We start from the raw sequence: 23684 nt of genomic DNA, 5'->3' as shown, positions 1-23684 counted from the left end.
GATAGCATCTCTCCCAACCCCAATTCCCACATCCACATTGCCTTGCTTCTCCTCTCCTTTTCCTACTTCTTTGGGTTAATATTTGGAAATTTGAGGATAAATAGTATATGCAACTTGCTTTATTTGCAAACCCCACCAAAGAATTGCTTTCTCTTTAAAGATGTTTAGTTAAATTTTATGGGTTTTCTAAATCCATCATGTAGTACTGTTTGTTTCTTGTGAATTGTTTTATGATCTTCATTTTTTCCTTCTTGTCTGGCTACTGGGTTTCTTCTGTTAACAGATGCAAAAAAGGTATGGAGACGTTGAAGCCAAACATCATGATTGGATTCGAGTTCCGCGAATTGGTATTACGGGATATTGGTGCGGTTCAATAAGAAAGCAGTGCTCGCAATCTTTTTGAGTTCTGGTTTTTGATTGAGCCGTGCCAATATCACGTGTCATTGCTTTTGATCATCTTTTGTACCTTTCTCTGTCCCATCAATGGATTCAAAGGTAGTCCCTCTCGTGTTTGTTGGTATATTTCTTAAACTAAATCTTGACGAAATGACTTATATTGCCTCCTAGTAACAGTGGCAAGATTTTTAGGAAGATTCTTAATAAGGGTTTGCCAAATCTTTCTGCCTACTTTCCTGTAACCCTTCTGTTATGGTGCATTAGTCATTGTTGTTACATTACATACATATCTCTAATCACTTTTCAGGATACAATTAGGAAACTATGGAGTCTGTAGGAATGCTTCATGTTTCAGGTTATCAAACTTCCACACAGGACAAGAACTCTACAAAGGAGATAAGCAAAGACTATCTATGCAGCCCACAGCTTGGATATAACTCTAAAAAGCTAGTCCATGTGTTTTGCAGGCACATTTTTTGGGCTCTACTTTTGTTCACTGTTTGCTTTATAATTTGCTTTCAAACTTGAAATTATGAAAAGTTGAAAGTTGAAGCTGCGAAGAGCTTTCTTACTATTCAATTTTGTTCTACTTTGGGGGGTTTTGGACATATGTGCAGAAGATGTCAGTGTAACTGTTGTAGCTATTTACCATGTTTGGGACTAACATTTTGTAGAGATGTATGAATGTTGGTGTTTGGACATTTGGTAGTTCATGGTCCATAAATCTTGAGAAAACTTGATTTCTTTGCTTGATTTCCCAACCCAACTTTTGATTTGGTTTCAGCTTTTGAACCTGCCAACTCCATTTTTCTGCTAAGAAAAGTGGAACAACACTTCCAATCTCATTATTAAGGACAAGGGAGGCACTTGGGTTTAGTTGTTTGAGCATTTTACTTTTTGGAAACCAGAACTGCAGAAAACAGAACAGGAAAATTTTTGTTTTCTTCTCTTTTCTTGTTTTGGATTGTCTCAGCAACCATTTGAAGTGTAATTAACATTATTCCTATGTCCCTATTAAAATCATCCTGGTTTCCAATGGCATACTCTGCAATTAAGTTCAGTACTTGCAGGAGTATCAGATTTAATACTGAGGTTGGGAACTGCTGAATCCTCTTTTAAGAAGAATAATTTTGCCCAGAAGGTACAACCTCGAGAACAAGAGGCTGTCCACTGTTTCTTACACTTTACTGCAGAGGCTTATCATTCAAGTATGTCTGCTATACCAAACCAGAGGCCAGTTGGAAAGTTATGTGGCTTAGACTCCAATTTTTGTGTATGTTAGTTGAGTCTGGAGTGGTGCATTCCCTCTGTTTGGTTCCTCTAGGTGAAAACATTGGGAACAACTTTGATTTTGAAATGAATGACAATTGAAGCTGTTGTTAACTTGGAACTTTCACCATTAAAGTAGCAGTCAGTTGTAATATTGCTGGTAGAAAACAAGTTTCTGGTTTGAAAATGATTTCACAAGGATCAAAGTGAACCTCCTCTAAATAGATTTTATCTACCCATCCAAACACTAGATGGAATTTGGTTCCCTTTCATATTGTAGGAGGAACTGTCAAATAGGAGTTGGTTTCAGGCATAAGGTTGGTGACTACATCACCCAAAGAGGAAAGGGAGTTTCCAACTTTATGTTGAATTTACTATTTTTAAAACATGGGGAATCAAATTACAGATCTGGCATTTGAAGTAGGATCAGCCTAGAAGTGGGGTACTGATCTACTTGAGTGCCCTTGACTCTAAAAAGGTTGGTCAAGTTAAGCTGTCCCTTTCATTAGATTTTGTTTTTCTTTTGATTTTAACCTAATCTTTCTTTGCTTACTATACTGTCTGAATATAGCCTATTTCACATGAAAAATCACCATTTTTCCAACAAACCAGCTATAGGGTTTTTTTAAAGAATTAAAATGATGGGTTTAATGAAGTAATTTCTCTGGGGTTTTGCTGGTTCTAGTGATACCTGTACAATATGGTTTTAAAAGTCTTAACAAATACTAAAATCTGATAATATGACTGATTTCTGAATTATACAAATCATTGAGTCCCATTGGAAGTCAACTTAGGAAAGAGATCATAGAAGAGAGAAACCTGGTCATCACCTCACAAGCAAAACAACAACCCACAACTTTATGAAGAAAAGGGTGGCAAAAGCACACCACAGATATTTGTACTTATTATATGCTCATTAGCCATGAACTGTGACTTACAATCCTTCCAAAGCTTTGTAAAGAACGGGTGGTCTCAGCCTCCTGCTTCCTTTTCAAGTAGCTATTGCAGTCAGTATCCTACACTAAAATGGAGTAGGACATTGACCACTTAGCAAGGACCCTCTCTCTCTTCTCTCTCCCCTCTCCCTCTCTCTCTCTCTCTCTCTCCCTTTCTTTCTGGAAGTTGTGTGACACAACATGTATTCTGTGTACTCTTACATAAAACACAAAAAAGCCTTGTATGCCTGTATTTTATGCAAAAGCTTATCTTATCGCCCTTCCTGAGTTTGGAAGAACCGCAGGTTGCCCCTTAAAAGACAGCATTCCACAAAGCATTCTCACCTTCCCCACAACGTCGATGGACCTCCTTAATCCTCTCAGATGACCTGCAAATTCCACTGCAGCTCCAATCAAATGAAGCAACACATGCATTGCCTGCCTGGGCCTTCCACTCACAATCTGCAGTAACAAGTTTCAATTAAAATTTCACAGATGTGTATAATTGTTGATTGTTGTCAACAGCTTGTCATGCAAATCTTTCCCATAGCTTGTACACGTGTTCCAAATAATTTTGTTTATTATATTCTTGCATCTTCCTATTGTGGCCCAAAATAAAAAAATGCAAGGCTCGTCTTGCCTCTTTCCATACCACAGAGTGAAGGATCATCTAGCCAAAATGCCAATTTCAAGGTCAAGATTTATATTAGGTTTGCCGTCCACCAACCAAAAGGTCCCATCTGGGTATATATACTATGAAATTTTTTAGTAGCTTGGTTGATCCTTAATTAGTTCCATAAATAAATATTTTGTTTTCAAGCTGTATTTGATAGATTCCTTTTACCTTTCCAAAAACAATTTTAAAAACTTATACAATTGTGGTTATCCAGTCAATTCATTTCAGGTATGATGTACCTCTCTTCAGTGATGAAGAATTTAAATGATAGAGGCTTGTCCTCTGCTGGTCTATGACATGTCAACCAGCATTCTTCAGCAAGATGGTAATTACATCTTACACAAGCCAACCAAATGAACCGAGAAACAGTTGCAGAAATACGCATTTTCTTGAAGCAATAACACTATACTGGGAGGACAGTTCAACTTCAAATTTTCAATAGTTTTAAAAGTTTACCAGGTGGGGTGCCACAACATAATCTCCGATCATCAATATGTTCCGCATCAAGACCAATAAACCAAGAACCCAGTGAAACGTCCTCATTAGCATACTTGTGAAGAACATGCCTGCAATAATCATGTACAAAATAACCATAAAAAGTGGAAGAGGATATTATGAAATACATCAATCCAAGAATTTGCTGATTCCTTTTTTACCCCTTGAAAATGGTAAGTGAAAACTTACTGGTTTATTGATATATATCTAGCCAAATCTTTTGAAATGGCATATAGCTGTCCTGTAGCGTGACGGAAATATTTGTTTCCTGCCTCACCAAATTTCCAATACTCGGGTTCATGGTATCTCACTCCCCTGTTACAAAAATATGGACAAATAAGAAACTAAGAACTAAACAGTTTCACGTAACCAAAACAATCTAAAGAAAGTCACTTACTTCTGAGCAAGGACTGGACCAGATTTCATGCATCCAATATACACCCGAGGTTTTTTTCTGTGTCTAACTAAAGTTTCTCCGAGTGTTGCTGCAACAATTTGAAATAAGTTGGGCTCAATTTAACAAAGAACTATAAATTATAAACAACAAACTACTGATGTTACTTTCAAAACACATCCACATTTGCCAAATTACAAGAGAAAGATCCCATAGCAATCATCAGACATGGGCCTTAGAGGCTTGGGAGAATGTGGATTCAGAGGAGGAATTATTCATAATAAACCGAATTATTCATAACAAACTGAATTATTGTCCTTAACACTTCCTATCGACTTTCATATCTAAAATAAGAAAGGAAAACTAAATTATAAGACTTTTCAGATTATTATGGATGACACCCACAAAAGAAATCATAATAGAGATTAACATATTAGATACCTATATTTACATGGACATCATCATCAACTTTAATGTAGAACTCTGCATCCCACAAAGCAACAGCAGTAGCAAAATATATCTTTGTCTTGGCAGACAGTTCGAGGTAACCTTCAACATGTTCCTGCTCACACAGTAACACAGACATGTGGGGCAAATTAACTTTATAATTATAGGTAATGAAGATGTTCCTTGGAGGCATCAAGCATACAGAAGAATACAGAAAGCAAGTCACAGAAGAAGATACAAAACCATTACCAGCCTCAAGAAGTCTCCATGTTTTTTGTCCTCTGCTTCGATAGCTCTGTCCAGTATACCCCCTGATGTGGCACTGAGTGATGAAAACAAAAGGTTGATTAATAGTATGCAATAAACTTATCATCTCATATTCATGTTATTCAAATGATCTATTAGTTGTTGGTAACACAAGGCATTATGTAGGCACAGGTAAAAACAGCATAAGTTTCAGGTGATGCCCTATTGTAATAAGAACTAAGCTATTAAATACAACAGTCCGAAAAGGTGCATAAAAAGACAGTCCTAAATATAGCATACCATCAGCTAAGATAAAATTCAGAAATAATGGAACGTTAGAAGTTTTGAGACTTCAATCTTAATCTTCAAGGAGTTGTTATTTTGTGCCTATCTTCTCCAATAAATAAATAAAATTTAAAAATAAGGCTCTTAGTAATATATTAGAGAAGAGGCTTAGCATGTCACGCAAAGAACAGGATAGTCAAGTAAAATATAGGCATTTACTTATCCAGTAGTTTGGGAAGAGAATTAACCACTCACCTATGACCAATGACAAAGCGAATGATAATGCCCTTCTCTTCCTCCAGCTTCTTCCTTTTTTCACCTATTTTCCATGTGTTCCAGAAGAAACAATCGTAAGACATCATCCAATAAGAAGCTAAAATAAGATATGAATAAGAAAAAAGAACTCCAGGAATAGAAAGCAAAGAAACATCCATGAACCTTGTGGCATCCACGTAGCACGAACTGAATCTCTTCGTTTCCGGCTGCTAAAAGCTGTATTGATTCCTACAACCATTAGATATCTTTTTCTCCCTGATGATTCAGTCTTCTGCAAGTCTTCTGATATTGGAGAACCGTTTACCATAGATTCTTGTGCAGCTCTGGCAGCAGCTAATTCCATCTCTAAATTGGAAATAGTTTTATCCAAAGTCCTACATGCAATAAGGTTATATGATTCATATTCAGGATAATTCAAAATCAAATGAAGTACGATATATTAGTAAATATATAAGCATAACAAAGACTTACTGTATAGCATGATGAGTTTTATGAACTTCCCCAATAATGTCCTTAGAGTCACGCTTCACAAACTTCTGCTGCAACTAAAGGCACCCAGTCAGATGGAATCAGACAACGATTATAAAATAAAGAATTACAATAAATGAAATCAACTTAATGAAATGTGAGAGAGACTCACAGTTTTTGGATCACAACCCTCGGAAACTAGCTTCAACTTTTCAGCTTCTACGGCAGTTGTCCTTGTGATGCCTTTAGATTCAGGGACAGCCCACATCCTATGACAAATTTTTTCATTCATTAGAATGGCATCATATCCCAAGAACTAGCTGCTTTAGTAATGAGATTTTCTAATCCTATAAGAATTCAAATTAGGAAAAGCATTTCCACAGGTAAAAGACTATTTCTTAAGGTAAGTAAGGAAGGCTTTAAGAACTTGAAATAGAAACTGGTGAATAACAGTAAGCAATGGGCTCAAGAAATGCAGAATAGATCATGGGATTTTTAAAATCCAAGGTCTTCTATGTCAAATTGTGAATAGAATTCAAGAACCTCAATATAAAAATTAAATATTATAAGTCTAGGGTATCCACCACATTCTCATCAAGGACTTGCAATTACAGCTACAAGAATTTTTAATTTTTAATATTATAAATGTCAGAGGCCTTCAATGAGGAATGGAACCTTTCCATGCCTACAGATCTAACAGACAGACCACATTCAAATCCCAATCCAAACAAAAATATTTTTCTTTTTTCTTTTTCTTTTAAAAAAAAAAAAGTTGGGTATTAATGGAAGTAGAGATAAACCATCAATAAATGATGATGGGAATGACAGGCACATGTGCAGAGGTACTCAAACTAGAGTTTCCTCCAATCTAAAAACTAAAATCAAAATTATATGGCTTGCATCCAAACAGAAACCCCATACAGATCCATCCCAACTTTACGATCAAAGGAGCAAACTACAAATAGAAGCACAATTCACCACCACAAAAAGCATCAAAATCTTTGAAAATTCAAAACCACCCAGCTCAATGAAATAAATAAATCTCCATCCTAAAACAACACTGTTATTATTGAAACAAATAGGAATCAGCAAAATATGAATATTGAATTTAAAAAAAAAAATCAATAAAACAGGCATTCGTCAGTGGACTAAGATTGACAAAAATGGCTTGCACCCAAATCTCAAAAATGCATAAATCAACAAATTAGGCAAACCCCACAAGCAAATACCATCAAAAGAAAAGTGAAAATTCAAAAAAATATATTCAAAATAAAATCGTTTTACCTATTAGTGAAGAACATTCCAGCACAGAAGCAACCTACGCAAAGTAAGAGGGTCCATTTCTGGGAGATAACACTTCTTGAAGGCAGCTCTCCTCTGCTCTTCAGAGACATCTTCACTCCAATTTTCTTCTCCCACACGTCAATAGCTTTCTGGAGAAAAACCCATACCCAAACCACAGAGGAAATCAAGCTCAAGAGACCCAGACCCAGAAGCAGACAAACGAACCCCCCAAGTGTCTAGAAATTGTGGCACCGACAATCCAATTTATGAACGAGCTCTGGTACAAGATTTGAGGCAAAGAAGAGAGAGAAAGTATCAGAACAGAGAGATGATGATGATGCTGCTGCTCCTGTGCCCCCTCTCTTCTCTTGCTTCTGATTCGCTCCTTCCCTTTTATCCTTTGCTTTGGCTGGTTCTCCTTCCTCTCTCTCTCTCTCTCTCTACAAGACTCCCTCTCTTTCTCTCTCTAGAAATCAACTCTCCTTTCTACTTTGCAGGCAAGGGACGTCGAACAGAAGTGAGAAGACCCACTAACTGTCCTCTTCATCTACGCACAATTACCAAACTGCCCCTAACCGGACCGCCCTTTATTAAATATTTTTCGGTAACAGTTTGCCGCAATGACGTAAATGCCCCCTAGGGACAGTTTTTAAACGTTAACGCTTGGAGAGACTTTGTCCCCATTATGGGACGGTTTCATGAAGAATATATGCTTCCTAGATGAGGTGATGACACGTGTAGAAATAAATTTATGACTATTTATACAGATTTTTATGGGAAACATTAGGTTACAATATTGTATATTTATACAAGCATTATTGAAAGTTTATTTCATTTAAGTTTCTAAAAGGGTAATTAACTTTCATCTCATCAAATTTATTTACTTATAAAAAAGTATATTTTCAATTAAACATTTTAAGGATAACAAAAGACAATATATATATTTTTCGTATTTTAATCATATTTTTCTATAATTTAATCATACTATTCATATTTTTTGTCAATTTCTTTTTAATACTTCATCATATTTTTGGTATCATGGGTCCTATTCTTATTTTACACATACCCCAATAAAATTGGATGGTGACATTCACTATGACCAAAAATTGTTATTAATTTCAAAGATTGACCTCTATTTGGAAAGTGTGATGCATTCATTAATAATATTTTGTATTTTTCAATCATTTATAATTCCATCAAGAGTGTGTTTGAATGGGTCATTGGTAATTTTTTATTTACTAAAAAAAATAAAAAGTATTTGGTGATTATTATGATATTCTCTTAAGAAGTAGAGCTTGGTGATGTCATGGCACAAAAATAACCCTAAAAATTGAAGAGATGTTTTGGGAAAGAAACTTTTGGTTAGCAATGAAACCATACCACAAACCAATACCAAGTACCCTTATTCAATAAAAAGATAAATAAATAAAATAAATAAATAAAAGTTTGATATTCTATGTATAAATTATAATTTTCTTCAAAAACCAACTACCTACAAATTGGAAAAAAAAAAAAAAAAGTTAAGGATTTATTTGACAACTATTTTTTAAGACAGTTTTATGTTGTTCAAAATAAAAAATTTGAAAAACTTGTTTGATAACAAAAAAATTATGTTTTCAAAAAACATTTTTTAATTGTTTTATATGGTTTTCACTATTTTCTTATAGTTATTTTAAAAAATAATTATACAAATATTTATAATGATTAAAAATAAAACACTATATATAAAAATTATTTTTAAAATAAATTTAAAAATAGATTTAAAATATTTTAGGTTTCTAAACAAACTTTTATTTTATAAAACATCAAAGTCTTCATAACTGTTTTTGAAAACAGTTATCAAACAATAGCTAAGGTACTAATTTGATACCTATCAAACTCTCAATCTCCTCTATAAAAAATGAACAAAAAAAATTAAACTGTTATATAAAATGTTCAAACAATAGGATGAAGTTCACATGTAACTATAATTTTAAATTTAAAAAATAAAATCAAAACCTTAACGACCCGTTCCATTCTAATTTCACTTAAAAATGATTACAATTTAAAGATAAATTTAAAATTATAATCACTAATTATAATTTTATGTTTAAAAATATTTAAATATGTAATTACTAGTTACGATCTTATCAAAAATTATTTTGAAAAGAGATCTATTTCATTGATTTTTTTTATAAATATATTATTTTTGCTCAAACCTCACAAAAAAAATATATGTACCTATTCACCTGATGTGAACAGATCGATAGTATCTTTTGATAGGTATCTATCCCTTCAATACTCTCTAAAATTTTACAAATTTTCAGAGGGTCACCACATGGGCCAATGGTGATAGGAGTTGAGACTACCTAAGCTTGAGATCATGAGAATGGTGCCATCTGGCTTGGGCTGCAGCTTCTTGAATCTTCCGCAATCAGCTGCTGTATTCGTATAAAATTAGGTGATCTTCCACCCTACACATGACTAAGATGCCTAATTATTTTGTTGACTTTTACAACTAATTGGATTTATTATATATACAATCTCAAAGTGTTAGTCAATTCATTCAACTTAACAATATGGCTCTGCAATTTGCTAACCCTCATGGAGTCAAAGTCTTGATCTTTCACATACTAATCTTGTTATAATATTTTTTTTTTCTTAAATACCAAATAAACTTTTAATTTTTTAATTTTTATTTTTATTGCTACGATTACTTCATTTAGATGTTCGGATCGAGTTTTTTTATATGATGAATGACGAGTTTCCCCATCTTATATTAATCTTATTATATTTTTAGGGTTTTTTTTTTGTTATAGAAAGCGCAATTACAATTAAGATGATTTTTTTAGAGTTTTATTATTGTACTCATTTTTCTTTTAATTATCAGATTGTTAAGTATAAGTGTATTTTATGGACATAACAATTACATTGATCGTTGAACGATTTTAAAAATCTTATGTTTTTCTTTATTTTATGCTCGTAGATAGTTTTGGTTAACATTTATTTTAGAAATTCTTAATTTCTTAAAGAAAAATGAGAAAATTCAAAACAAATTGATTATTTATTAAAATTTTCATAATTAAAAAAAAAAATCTATGGTTCTAGATTCCCTGTTCTTTCATTTCTTCAAATCTTCCTTTTCTTCAACTTCTCCAAATACCGAAGCGACATAAATCTGTAAATAACTCTGAATGAAGGTCTCAAAAATCAATCATACGTATAAATAGTCCTGTTAAATAAATAAATAAAAGTATTGAAAGACTTCTAAAAATATGGTCAAGGGCACGTGATGAGATCTAGAAGGTGAACAAGTGGCACCCCACAATTGGCTGAACCCCGACAGCTTCCACCCTTCCTCACGTGGATTCTGCAAAAGTCTGCATATGACGCGGGCCCCACCTCAGACTGACACGTGTCATCATGTTATGAACTCGATGTTTCTTCGAAAAATAAAAGAGGAATCCCCACTGTGTCAGGAGGGTATTTTCGTCATTTAACTTGCCATGAAATACTTTTTTCCTTGGAAACATACCCGCTTGGATTTTAGAGTAACGGAGGAGCCTGTTTATACCGAGATTTAAAAAAGAAAAATATTATAAAATTTTGAATAATAATTTTTTAAAAATATTTTTTTCAAATTTGGATCTATCACTTGGTCGGTTCAGAGCTTAATCAGATTAAGCAAACAGATGTCAGTCAATAAAATTTAAGTGAATTATTATTTTATGATTATTAAATTATAATTTGGAGTTGGATTTTTGGATTTATTATTTCAGAGTATAATAAAACAGGAGATTGAATTAAGTTATTTGTCTTTTTTATTTTATTATAATATAATGTTTTTAGCCCCAAAATGTCCTTTTTATAAGTATATATAATCTTATAATTTAATTTCATCTTAAAAGACCTGTTTTATTTTACAATTTAAGAAAATCCAATTTAACTTTTTCTAGGAAAAAACAAAATAAAATTAAAATTAATAAATTATTTTTATATGTTATTTGTATCGTACTTCACTTATTTTAATTTTTTATATAAAAAATAATAATTTAAAAGTATATAAATTTATAATTAATTTTAATTATATTCTATTTTCTTAAGTATCTTTTATAATAAGATCAAACATTATAAAATCATATTAAACATGGTGTAAGAGTCACTCTATTTGGTATAGATTATAGGAATCTCAAAAAATAATTTTTGAAACAATTTTTGAAACCATTTTATAAGCATAGACTTACATATAAGTTGTTTGTCCTGGCTTCCTTTCTCTATAGAAGACTTGTTAGAATATAGCTTGTACAGCTACCACCTCTTCTCTTGACTTTTCTTTGCCTCAGGTATATTAAGAGCTCTTTCTTAAGTCTCTATCCCATCCCCTTCTTCTACTAGCCGACGAGGACTTAGAAAGCCGGACATGCTTAACTACCATAGATAGAAGACTGCCATTACTACTTGACCTATCAAGTCACCGGCTTTGGCTCCTTGTTTGGTTGGGAAGGTTATTTTCTATGCACCAATCGGTCTATTGGCTTGGGACAGATAAAGGATGAACTCGAAAGTTTGCCGAATAACATAAACAAGAGTCGAAATATTCTTAACTAATTTTTATATTTTTAAATATATTTTAAAAATAACTTTTATCTTAATTACTTTATTTTTAATCATTCTTTATATTTATATAATTATTTTAAAAAATAATTTTAGAAAAATAAAAAAAATAATTAAAAAATATTATCTTAAAATTTCATAATTTTGGTTTTAAATAAAAAATTATTTTTATTTTTATTTTATGAAACATTCTTAAAAGAAAACTATTTAAAAAAAACAATTCTCAAACATATATAAATATCTAAATATGATATGAGGGAAGTGAGCAGGTGGATGGAGGAGGAAGGTAGATTGGGAAAGGAGCAAGGGTTAGATGGATGGGAGAAGAGACGAGCGCAGAGGGAAGCTTGCTTGCAAGGGGGAAGTGGCAGTCGCTTTACAACACCACAACCTCTTATTCTTATTCTGTCTAAGCAACCAAAAGCTGCCCCATGTTCCATGAATTTGATGCCCAAACACCCAACACTCACTTGTGTGTGCTCATGGGTCTTTCCCAACAAGTTAAAGGGCATTTCTTGGAACTCCCCATTTCCCATGTCTGCTCACCATTATCACAACAGCTAAAAGGGGGTCCCTCCCCATGCATCTACCATTCTCCCATTATGACCCCTTTTTCCAGGGTTGAGTCCCAATGGCCTCATGATAAAACCATGATTGCCTCTCCTTTCATTTATAGACATAGATAGATAGATAGATTCAATAGCCATAAAAACCCTTATCAATCTCATATGTAAAAATAATTGGGTGGTATGTCTTATCAAAAATTGATTTGAAGAATTTGTGGTTGGGAAGTGGCATTGATGACGAGCATGAAGTCATAGACCCATACGAAGAAATGTCCCACATTAAATACTAATGGGCCTCCATGAATTTTTTGAGATCAATTCCCACCTCAAACCCAGATCCCTAACCACCCACCGATCTGTCTATGAGCCCATCCACAATCCCATCATCCAATATATTTGTGAAACCTTAAAACTAGCGGCTTTGAAAAAATATAGCAGATCTCAACATGCAGATTATTTGGGATTTTATTTAAAATCATTATTTTAAAAGACGTGTGCATATCATTTGCCTTGAAATGGTGATTTCAACATGCCATTTAAAAAAAAAAAATTAAAATTAAAATTTTGGGATAATTTATTGAATCAAATAGAGCTTTAATATTAAAATATATTGATATTTATATTCATGGGTTTATTCAAGATTTACCCATTTGATGTCCAACTAACTTCTTATGGATTTTTTTTTCAATTATATTATTTTGACATTTGTATTAAATTTTAAATAAGAAATAATACAATATTTTAAGATAATAAAAAAGAAAATAAATAAATTTACCCCTTTTTCTAAAAAAATAAAATAATATATAATATAATTAAAATTAAAAGTTTTCTTTTAAAAGTAATTTAAAAAATATAAAAAAAATATCATTATATATAATAATATAAATTTATAAATATTAAATCATATTCTAGTAAGATGGCTTGAATTTGGGTTGGAAGCTAAGCCAACTTAAACACTAAGTAAGAAAATTAACAATTCTTCAAAATTACTTGTCTAAATATTATATCAAATTTGTGTTGACCCAAAACAACCATCCCAAAGTTACAACACAACCCATGTTATTGAATCGTTTTATAAATGAAATTTCGTGGATGAAATTTATAAAAAATGTTTCTAATTTTTCTAATACTATTTTAAGAGTGTATTTAATAATGATTCTATAAAACGTTTCAAATCTTTTTAATATTTAATTGATAAAATATTTGAAGTGTTAAAAATATTAAAAGCGTTTTCTAAAATTGTTATCAATCGGGCTTTAAGAATGTATTTGTTAGTGATTATAGGAAGCATTTTTAACATTTGAAACTTTTTATTTTTCAAGTGTTAGAAAGACTAAAAACGTTTCTTAAAATCATTGCTTAGGTTTTTAAGTATTAAAAAAATTAAAAACATTTTTTAAAATTATCGTCAAATAGGCTTAAACAAAATATAGCAAAAGACGAAAAGACTTTTATCCTAGCATTTTTTATGTTGTACTATGTTTTCTTAAAATTACTATTATGAGTAGTATTCTACTCTGATCAAACTATAAGCCAATTACAAATCCCATGAAAATATTATTTACTTCCAAATCTGTATACCACATACATCTACACATTTACATGTAGATCAAACCACTTCAGCTCGAAAATCTACTCGAGAAGATTGAAATGGTGGAAACAAAACTTCTTTAATATTACCTAATAATCCTTTATCGAATGGATTAATTCTGGTGCCCGAGTATCGCTGCCTGAAATTCTCATACGCTGTCTGCATTTCATCCACAGGAAATGAAACGAAACTGAAGTTACAAATACAAGCATATGATCAGTGTGTTGGAAATGTTATTCAGAGACTAGATTTAACCTGATTGATGGCGATGAGATAGACGTGAAAGCTGAGAAGGCCACCCAAAAACCCGATGCTTGCGAAGAGAAACGACGCCAAGGCCAGCGTTTCAGGGCAGTTTCTAAGCACTCCCAGCAGCCCAATGCCACTGTCTTGTAGTTTTTGGTGCATTCTCCGGCAAGAAAAGGCGAATAGGTAGATGCAAAAACACAAGGCTGAAGCCATGAACATGAGGTAGAATCGATAGTTTCGCTGGAAGGAAAAACAATATTGAATTTCAATATATAAAAGGGTTGAATTGATGTGCTTAAAAGAATTATTGTGTACCAGGCCAACACACTGGCCGATCCATGGGCAGTGATGATCGAATTTCTCGACACAGTTGTCGCAAACAGCACAGTGACAGCTCCTTGGTGGCCTAAAAATCTTGCAAATTCGACAGTATTTGAGTTTGAGCTCCACCCCATTAACCTTCACGCACTTCTTTGTGGTATCCACTTCTTCCACACAAGCCTGCTCATTCCTGGGAATGATTCCTGGATCCATTGTGCTGACCAAGATCATGTTTCCCAGAACCTGCATACAAAAATACACATTGGAAAAACATCTTCAAACCCCTTATTTTTTGGGGTCATATCGTTAATTAAACACCAATTTGAAGTACTGACTACTAAAGTTAGAATCAGGGAGAAAGTGATTATGAGAGTGGAGTGATTTGGCAAATCATCTCCAATGTAGACGGCGAAAATCCAACTTGAAAGAATGATTGAACTGGTTGTCAAGAGCAATCCTCTTGGATCTGGGCCACAGATGAGTCGCCCTCCGAAGAAAAATACCTATAAAACATCATGAAAAGAGAATTACCGGCGGATTACTGAAACTGCTTTCCGAGAAAATACAATTGATCAAGTCACTACAAGAAAATAATAATACTACTAAGCAGGTACATTTTTCCCTGGCCAAATTTGGTAAATCTTTGTTCTTTCTGAATCGGGGCCGCAACTGTGCTGTAGTTGTACCCATTTATCCTCTACAACTTTTTTTATCAGAAATAGTTTCTCCCTTATCCAAACAAGAATTTTCCTGCACTTTCCTGGCACTTTTGTTTCAGGTGCTGCACATTTCTTCTCCAAGCCACATTTTGTGAAGGTGTTTGAAGACTCAAATTCGGGTTTGGGTTCTCTGGCTTTCGAATCTTCCCCAGTTGCTTCCAGTTCTGGATTCATTGAAGCCATTTCATCTCATTTGTACTGGAATTTTTATTTTTCCTGTTTGGATGGTGAGAAACGGCAAGGAGAATTGAGAGGTGTCGAAACGAAAAAGGAAATCAATATGCAGTATAACCAACTTTTGAAAACTGAAAAGCGGTTACAAATTGTATAGCCAATTGGGTCTGGCCCAATTTGGGCCCATGGCCCAGCCCAATTTCAGACTATAACCCTGGTACGTCCATGCGCGCGTTAGAATGAGCCGCCGCCCCAAACCACCGTCTTGGTCCTTTCGGCGGTTCTGCCATAAAAACTAAAACACAAAAACGATAGCAGACCATAACAGAAAATGGAAAGTAAAGAGAAGATCAAAATCGTAGTCGCAATAGCTTCCTTCGCTGTTCTCTCGATCTTCTTCACCGCACAATACCGAAAACGCCGATACCGAAAATGCACTCAAAGTTCATGCTATTTGCATACTGAACCGAAGCCTCAGTACTCCTTCAAGCTCGTCTTAGCGGATAACTCCTACTCTGCCTTCAAGCACTTGAAGCTTGGCGAATCCAATAGCGGTACGCTTTTTTTTTCAGTTAATTTTGTTTTGCATATCCTAGCACTTTGTTTGGTTGCGGAGAATATGTAGGAAAAGTAATTTGTCATGTTTTTTTGTCAGAAACTTCATTGCACTCGCATCCGTATGAAGCGGAAATTTCAGCTTTATTAGAGAATGCTGAAATTGAATTCAGCTTTGGTACTGAAAGTATGGATTTGAAAATAAGTGATTCGTATGTTTGGGTTGAGACGGAGTTGCAATTAAAGGAGCTTGCTGATGTGTTGAGTAAACAGAGGGTTTTTGCTGTTGATACAGAACAGCATAGCTTGCGGTCATTTCTAGGGTTTACAGCTCTAATACAGGTAATGTATATAAGCTAATCGTTCTTTATCCAGTGCGTGCATTTATATTGCATTACTGATGTATTCATTTTTGTTTTTGTTTTGAGATTTGAGCAGATTTCTACTCAGAATGAAGATTATTTGGTAGACACAATTGCTCTGCATGATACATTGGATGTTCTTCAACCCGTCTTTGCTAATCCTAGTATTTGCAAGGTAATCTGTGTGTTGCATATTAAGGTCATAGCTTTTGTCTGATTTCTGTTTGGTTCCTAACAAGACAGAGTTACACATTCCTTGCTGCTGCAGAGTGGAGTGTATGAAACTGGAAACTCAATTTAACTTAGCTGAATGATTGCTAAGACAAGAGCTCTTTCTTAATAACATTGATGAGTTTTATTTTTTTAATCACTTTAGTGATGCAGTAATAGTTGGTAGAATATTTTCGGATGCAGGTGTTCCATGGTGCTGATAATGATGTTTTGTGGCTGCAGAGAGACTTCCATATATATGTTGTTAACTTATTTGATACTGCAAAGGTGATTTTTCAGTGTACTGATTTTCTACTGGAATTTTCTTACTTATCATTACCATTGTGTTGAATGACTAGTTTCTACCAAGTTGATTGTTATTCTATTCTGAGGCAGGCGTGTGAGGTGTTGTCAAAACCACAAAAATCACTTGCTTACTTACTTGAAACGTATTGTGGAGTAGCAACAAACAAATTGTTACAGGTTTGGGTCGACACTGTCTTGCTGTTGTGCATCTCCTTGCTTTTGGCAGACCAAAGTTTGCTAATTATTCTTCTTCTGAATTGTAGCGTGAAGATTGGAGACAACGTCCACTGTCAGTAGAAATGCTAGAATATGCTCAGACTGATGCACACTATCTGTTGTATATTGCAAATTGTTTAATTGCTGAGCTCAGGCAACATGATTCTGGTATGCCTTCTCTCTTGTATTCTTATTTCTTGTAAGCCACTTTATCATTGTCTTATTTGCATGCAAGTGGAGACACTGAATGAACAGATAAGACCCTGAAAATTTGTGTTCATTTCGTTATAGCAAAATCTTTAATCATTATAATTCTAGTCATCAGGATTTTCCTTCTCATTCTCAGGAGAGATTTTGATGGGAAAATTTTGGTTTTGACATTCTGAAAATTTAGTAAAATTTAATTTTGGCTTTAACCAAACATTCTGCAATTTGGAAAAAACTTTGTATGGGAGAATGGTGTGGACAAATCTCAGCTATGAATGGGTGGGTTGAATAGGTGTTTTTACAAATTTGAGATGGTTCCCAACCGAGGCTAATCATTACCCTGATTTTTTTTTCTTTTTCAATCTTTTCAACAGACAATCAAAAACACATGCATGAATGGATGCACCAACACTCTCCCAATAAGTAATCAATCCAATTCACATGGAAACGAATTAACCCAATCAAGATTTACACAAATTTTCAACTACACCAATCACATATCCAAATATCCATTAACTCAATAGCCAAAACAGAAATTATATCATAACTTTCGTAGGGTAAAATGATCAAATTTCAGCCCATACCCTCAACCAATCAACTCATTACACCAGTGTAAATTTCACTATCAAAGATAGACTAATAGAAATAAACAAATGAATAAATAAAGAGAAAGAGACAATGACACCAAGATTTAATATAGAAAATCTCTGAAGAGATAAAAAAAACCATAGGCTTAATAGTGAGTGAAAACATCTACTATGAAGAAAATCAACTGAATATAAGGATTGACCTAGCTCAAATCCACAAATTTTCTCTTGAACTACTTGAATAGTACCTTCCACCTTTAGCTATGCACCTTCTTCTTCAAGAACACACTAGGGAATCAACACCAAGCTTGATCTCAACCACTCATTGAAAGCCCAATCAAGAAGGAAATGACTTTTTACCCCAATACAAAGATATCAATAAGAGATGGGAAAGATAAGCCAATTGAATCAGCGTATATTTTGTGAGAAAATCCAATGAGAAGCGGTTTTATAACTCAAAATAGGGTTGATTTTCTTGGGAAACAAACACTCTCAATTTGGAATGAAAGAGGAGCACAATGGGGTGGTGTATGATGACAACTATGTTTCTCTTAAAAACAGAGCACAAAAATACTTGGCCAAAAAAAGGGTCACCCATTGAATCCCAATTAACTTCTATTGCAAATAATCAAGGCAACCATAGTTTGAAAACCTGGTTGATTCATTCATGTTCATCCACCCTCAACCACTTACCTTTGCCTCTAAAAGCTTTCAAACAACCTTGATTTCAATTAAGCAAGTAGTCCAGGGATGGATTCAAAAGACCTGAGCTGGGAGTATACTTAAGAATTTTTTTACCTGGAATTGCCAATCTACCTAAATCACTCACAAATGGTTTAGAATATTCAATGCTATGTTTCATGAAAGAAGTTTCTAACAGAAGAAAAAGTTTTTTTTTTAAATTATAAAATAAGTGCTGATTGTTTGATTTTAATTATCAACATTGGTGGATTTCAACACAATTTCATACTTTGATAGATCAATCATCAACCCATAATGTGTTTTCCCAAATGGTTGGGATTCTAGTATTTATTTTTATTCATATATTTTCCTTTGAAATTATGGCTCCTGCTCTTAAGGATTTCTTCTGTACATATGTTTCACCTTTCTTTAGGAACTTAATAATTTTTACTTACACAACTTGATGAAAAGTAATGTGAAGAGTGAAAAAGACACTGCTAAGGGACAATGTCCCCCATCCAAAGATCAGAAGAAACCGAGAAGGAGCCAGCTATTGGATTATTGCCCCATTTTTGCTATATGATTATAAGTGTAAGTAGTCAATCTTGGAATTCATGTAAATGAGATCACATAAAAAATATCCTGGTCCAGGTTGAATTTGTTTATCAAGGAGACGATTTCTTCCCTCACCTGCCTGGTAGTTGTTTCATACAAGTTCATTCATTAAACTGTAACCAGTTTTTGTTATACTGTTTGCATAGATTAAAATTAGTGCTTGGATGATTTGGTATAATCCCGTGCTTACCCATAATTTCCAACTGATAAACCCTTAATACCTTATTAATATTCTTCACAATATTGAAATTCTAAAGATATTAATGTATCAGAAAATTCATGTTGCCCCGATGACAAATTACGTTTTGTTCTCGAGGCTAGTCGGCGGTCGAACACAGTCTGTTTGCAACTCTACATCAAAGAAATTGAAATATCACCAGGAGAGTCTGCTGCATCATCAATAATTTCCCGTCATTTAAATGGCCAAGGAGGTATTTCATCAAAAGCTTGTGACCTCCAGGTGTGTCCCTTTCCATGGATGTTTCTTAGCGATCAGAAGAAGCTAGCAGTTATGAAATGTATAAAATATTTCAGTGGTTTTTTTCTTTTTTTCTAAATTCAGTTTCAGGATCTTGTGAGACGACTATGCACTTGGAGAGATTTAATGGTTAGTGATGACTAATCCCAAAGCTAGTTTCCAATAGCTTTATTACTGCATGAGAAATATAATTATTTCTATTTATCAAATGGGAAACTCCAGCAGTGAACAACACAGAAATAATTTTGGATAATAGGGCTTCTTAAACTTTTAAAGTAAGTTTCTATTCTTATAACTTGCACATATTTTCATGGCGGATTCAATATTAAAAAAAACAAAAAAAAAAAAAAACAAAGAGAAAATAATGATAGGGCTTCTTAAACTTTTAAGTTTCTCTTCTTCTAAATTGCATGTATTTTCATTAAGGATTCTTAGTATGTATGAAGAATCCTGGTTGACATGTACATGGAATCTATTGAATCCAAATGCTTCTTCTTTTTCTGCTTTTTTTCTTCATTTTTTTCCTCTGCCTTTTTTCTTCTTTGACAGCCAAAAATAAATGTTTCTTTTTTAAATCCTCAGAATGGAATCTTTTAAGTCAGCAGAAACAATGAGAAAAGCCCAGAGGAGCTTTCTAAGCCATTTCTTGATATTTAATAAGGGTGCTTTTAAAACTCTGCTAACTGCTTGTAGTTTCCATATCTTACTTTCAGGCCCGTGTTCATGATGAGAGCTTGCGATATGTATTGTCAGATCAGGCTATTATTGCTCTTGCAGATAAAGTTCCAACAACTCAAAAAGAAATATGCACCCTCATATCTCAAGCTGATCTAAATGTAGATTCGTTGAGTTCCTCTTCTATCCTCCCATCTCCATCCCCTGTGGTTTGCAGTCATTTGGAAGATTTTAATTATTTGTTCCAAGACAAGATGGGCAAACTGGATGATGTTTTTCTTGAGATTCTGCAGAAGCATCTTGGTCCTGATGGGAGTTGCCCATTGTCTGTTTTTAATTATGCTATATTGTCTAAAACCAACTTGAAACTGACAAATAGATTGGTTTCCAAGCAAAATGGAATTAAAAATTCAAAGCAAGTTGGTCAGAAGGCTTCTCGAGAGCTGTTTGTTAAAAAATTTTCCTGCAAATCACCAGTTTATCATAACTGTAGGATTTTTGCAAGTGATGGTCGATTGCTTTGTTATTGTGATCGCAGAAAGCTTGAATGGTCAGTAAACTTGTATTTCACCTTTGTATAAGTTGCAAATGTGTTGTATTTGGCATGCTTGATTTACATCACAATCCACTTATTGCAGGTATGTTCGTCGAGGCCTTGCAAAACTTGTTGATGACAACCCACTTGCCATAATGCTTCTTTTTGAACCCAAAGGTCGTCCAGAAGATGAAGATAATGACTTCTATGTGCAAAGTAAGAAAAATATATGTGTTGGCTGTGGTGAAAGGAATCACTATTTACGCTACCGTATAATACCCTCATGTTACAGAATGCATTTTCCTGAGCATTTGAAAAGCCATCGTTCTCATGATATTGTCCTACTTTGTGTGGACTGTCATGAAGTTGCTCATTCTGCTGCCGAAAAGTATAAGAAAAAGATTGCTGCAGAGTTTGGAATTCCTCTGTTTGTTCAAAAAGTAGTTGATTCAAGAGAAGCCCAAGTTGCATCTCAATTATCCACCTCTGAGGTGAACACTGTGGAAGCAGGTGTCTCACCTTTACAGTTGCGAACAGCAGCTATGGCCCTCTTGCGCCATGGTCCAAGAATGCCATCTAAGCGCTGTGAAGAACTCAGGCAGGTGTGAACACAATTGTTTAACGCTTGATTCTTTTCAAAGTTTATAATATCATCACAATAATATTCTACAGTTGGATAATAACTTCAAATATAACACATTGCATTAAAATTGAAGAAGTGGATTAAAACTCCACTGTTTGGATGATTATGAAAAACTGGATTTATTTGTTTCTTTCCACTTATTTAGTTCATAAACTGGTTGTAGTGATTTATTTGACTCTGAATTTATTAAGAGAGTGAATCAGCATGCTAGTAGCAAATCCACTACCATTGAATTCTCCTTTGCATAACTATAGATTATTTGTTTCTCAGTCTTTTTAAAGAAGTTAAATTTATGAACTTTCAGAGCTTCTCTCTGGATGATGTTGATTTTTTTACCATCTTTGCAGACTGTTATGAAATATTATGGAGGAAGGGAAATAACAGAGGAAGATTTGGAAAAAGCTTTACTAGTTGGCATGAGTCCTCATGAGAGAAAAAGACTTGAGAGGAAGAAAGGGATGTCTCTTAAACATTCTAAAGGGGCTGGTTTTCCAAATAAGGAGCAGGAAAGTAATGCCAGAAGCATGGGCACATCTCCCATTGATAATGCATTAAAAGTTGATGGTGAAGGTGGTTTAAACACAACTAAAGGGGAAGCATGTGGTAAACAAGAAAATGGAAATGACTTGGAGATTACTATGGAAGTCTTGGCTAGTGATAGCAACAATTTAAGCTCTGATAGAAGTGAAACGTCCGAGATGAAAGATATGTGTGTGATGGATACTGATAATTGTGAAAGTAGAAGTCAGTCAGAGGGAACATTAGACTTATTTTATCCTAAATCTAATGGAAATGCCTCACCTAAACATAACCCGAAGTTATCACTATTAGGACATGGACCACATGGGAAAGAAGTTGTGGATCATCTACTAAAGGAATATGGGGAGGATGGGATTCGTCAATTTTGCCAGAGGTGGAGACAAACTTTTGTAGAAGCTATTCACCCTCGTTTCCTACCTGCTGGCTGGGATGTAATGCACAGGTATGCTGCTTCATCATTGTCATTTCCAATAACTAAATTATATGATAGTATGAAATATGTAGTTACTGAAAGAATTGCGTAGTATAAAAATTAAAAGATGTACTACTAATACTCAAAAAATTGGTTTAGTTCCCAAAAACCAAGAAATGTGGGGATGTTAGACAATCAATTTTCCTTAAAGCTTAAGCTTGTAGGATTTAGGTCTACAATGTATATCATATTCTTTTAACATCCTTATGTGTGACCCAATGCCCGCATGTAGAGAGACACACAAGCCCATGGTTAGCCTCTTTTGGGCTTACACATGAACTTAATAAACTGGGGATACAAACATCATGCAGTTTGATTTAAACACATGATCTCCTTCCAAACAAGGCAGGATGTCATGTTAAACAACCAATTTTTCTAAAAACTTGTAGGATTTGGGTCCGCAATTTATGTCTCTCTTTAACAAGGGAGTTGTGGGTAACATGGAAATTGTTACACAAGTTGATTGAGAATTATATGTTGTTTCTAGAATCACAAATTCCATGAAATAGTAAAAAGTTTTGCACGTGCATACAAGGCATAATTTTGTAGAAGGCAATGAACTGTACTTCCGGTGGTTTCTTCAATCTTTTTACCAGAAAATGACTGTCCTGTACTCCTTTTTTTTAGATTCTTCTGTTTTGTTCTATATGAAATGTTGAAGTTATGTTCTAGCGACTGAATCTTTGTTCATTTGTTCCAAGGATTTGACATTGAGCACTATTTTTGTCAGCGGAAGAAGGGACTTTGGTGAGTTCAGCGTATATAATCCAGACAAGAAAGCTTTTGCTCCTGCTAATGGTTAGAGAACACATTCAGGGTTCTGGAAAATACAGAATATGCTTGCATTGCGTAGTATTTATCACTTAGTATCACAGATTTGTTTGCTTCTTTCTTCAGTAAACAGGAGGTTCTCATTCTAAAGCTCCCATGTTGTTGTAACGTTATTTTATTCCCAACATTCTTTTACATTCTCTGAGAAGACATTGTTTGATTATTTGTGATGAATATCAGACTAATCTGAATGGGCATTTCTCACATTCAGACAGTATCCTCTCTTGACAAGCCCCATGAAGAATGGTTTATGCTTATGTGCAATCAGCCTGAAATCCTAACGGATAACATAAAGTTGGTGCTGAGGGATGGATATCCGCCTCTATGGTTTATCATTGGGCTCATTCACTGTTTCTCGGCCCAGTTGTGATATTGAACCAACCAAAT

At 34.0% G+C, this 23684-nt stretch overlaps 3 protein-coding genes and 1 non-coding gene across 7 annotated transcripts; 2 read left to right on the top strand and 2 right to left on the bottom strand.

Annotated features, from left to right (window-relative positions):
• The first annotated feature begins 345 nt into the window (after positions 1-345).
• MIR171C (microRNA MIR171c) lies at positions 346-448 on the top strand. The gene has a single exon (NR_127784.1). It is a non-coding gene; the product is annotated as a microRNA MIR171c (primary transcript).
• A 2074-nt stretch (positions 449-2522) lies between these two features.
• LOC100263657 (probable beta-1,3-galactosyltransferase 2) lies at positions 2523-7853 on the bottom strand. Of its 3 annotated transcripts, none has more exons than XM_010658900.3 (11): positions 7172-7853; positions 6060-6156; positions 5891-5958; positions 5582-5793; positions 5399-5462; positions 4862-4934; positions 4607-4727; positions 4169-4256; positions 3961-4086; positions 3733-3842; positions 2523-3062 (listed from the first exon to the last, which is right to left on the bottom strand). In XM_010658900.3, the coding sequence occupies exons 1-11, from the start codon at positions 7279-7281 to the stop codon at positions 2914-2916; spliced, it is 1218 nt and encodes a 405-aa protein (XP_010657202.1). In that variant the 5' UTR covers positions 7282-7853; the 3' UTR covers positions 2523-2913. The 3 variants fall into 3 exon arrangements, with proteins under 3 accessions (XP_010657202.1, XP_002268282.1, XP_010657203.1); XM_002268246.5 differs by having other exon boundaries at positions 5891-5964; positions 7172-7729; XM_010658901.3 differs by having other exon boundaries at positions 5891-5955; positions 7172-7728.
• A 6008-nt stretch (positions 7854-13861) lies between these two features.
• On the bottom strand, positions 13862-15492 carry LOC100256858 (probable protein S-acyltransferase 6). Its single transcript, XM_002268687.4, has 5 exons — positions 15106-15492; positions 14827-14994; positions 14486-14734; positions 14177-14410; positions 13862-14080 (listed from the first exon to the last, which is right to left on the bottom strand). Exons 1-5 carry the CDS (start codon positions 15391-15393, stop codon positions 13940-13942), a joined length of 1080 nt encoding a protein of 359 aa, XP_002268723.1. The 5' UTR covers positions 15394-15492; the 3' UTR covers positions 13862-13939.
• A 133-nt stretch (positions 15493-15625) lies between these two features.
• Positions 15626-23514, top strand: LOC100261955 (protein RRP6-like 3). Of its 2 annotated transcripts, none has more exons than XM_010658898.3 (12): positions 15626-15938; positions 16040-16281; positions 16378-16476; positions 16716-16799; positions 16908-16994; positions 17081-17201; positions 19396-19583; positions 19686-19730; positions 20315-20826; positions 20915-21413; positions 21802-22436; positions 23197-23514. In XM_010658898.3, the coding sequence occupies exons 1-12, from the start codon at positions 15716-15718 to the stop codon at positions 23267-23269; spliced, it is 2808 nt and encodes a 935-aa protein (XP_010657200.1). In that variant the 5' UTR covers positions 15626-15715; the 3' UTR covers positions 23270-23514. The 2 variants fall into 2 exon arrangements, with proteins under 2 accessions (XP_010657200.1, XP_010657201.1); XM_010658899.3 differs by having other exon boundaries at positions 23168-23514.
• Positions 23515-23684: the final 170 nt, after the last annotated feature.

Source organism: Vitis vinifera, chromosome 12 (assembly GCF_030704535.1).
Source record: "Vitis vinifera cultivar Pinot Noir 40024 chromosome 12, ASM3070453v1".
Classification (NCBI taxonomy): domain Eukaryota; kingdom Viridiplantae; phylum Streptophyta; class Magnoliopsida; order Vitales; family Vitaceae; genus Vitis; species Vitis vinifera.
Note: the sequence above shows the minus strand (reverse complement) of the source record. Positions and strands in the feature narration are given on the sequence as shown.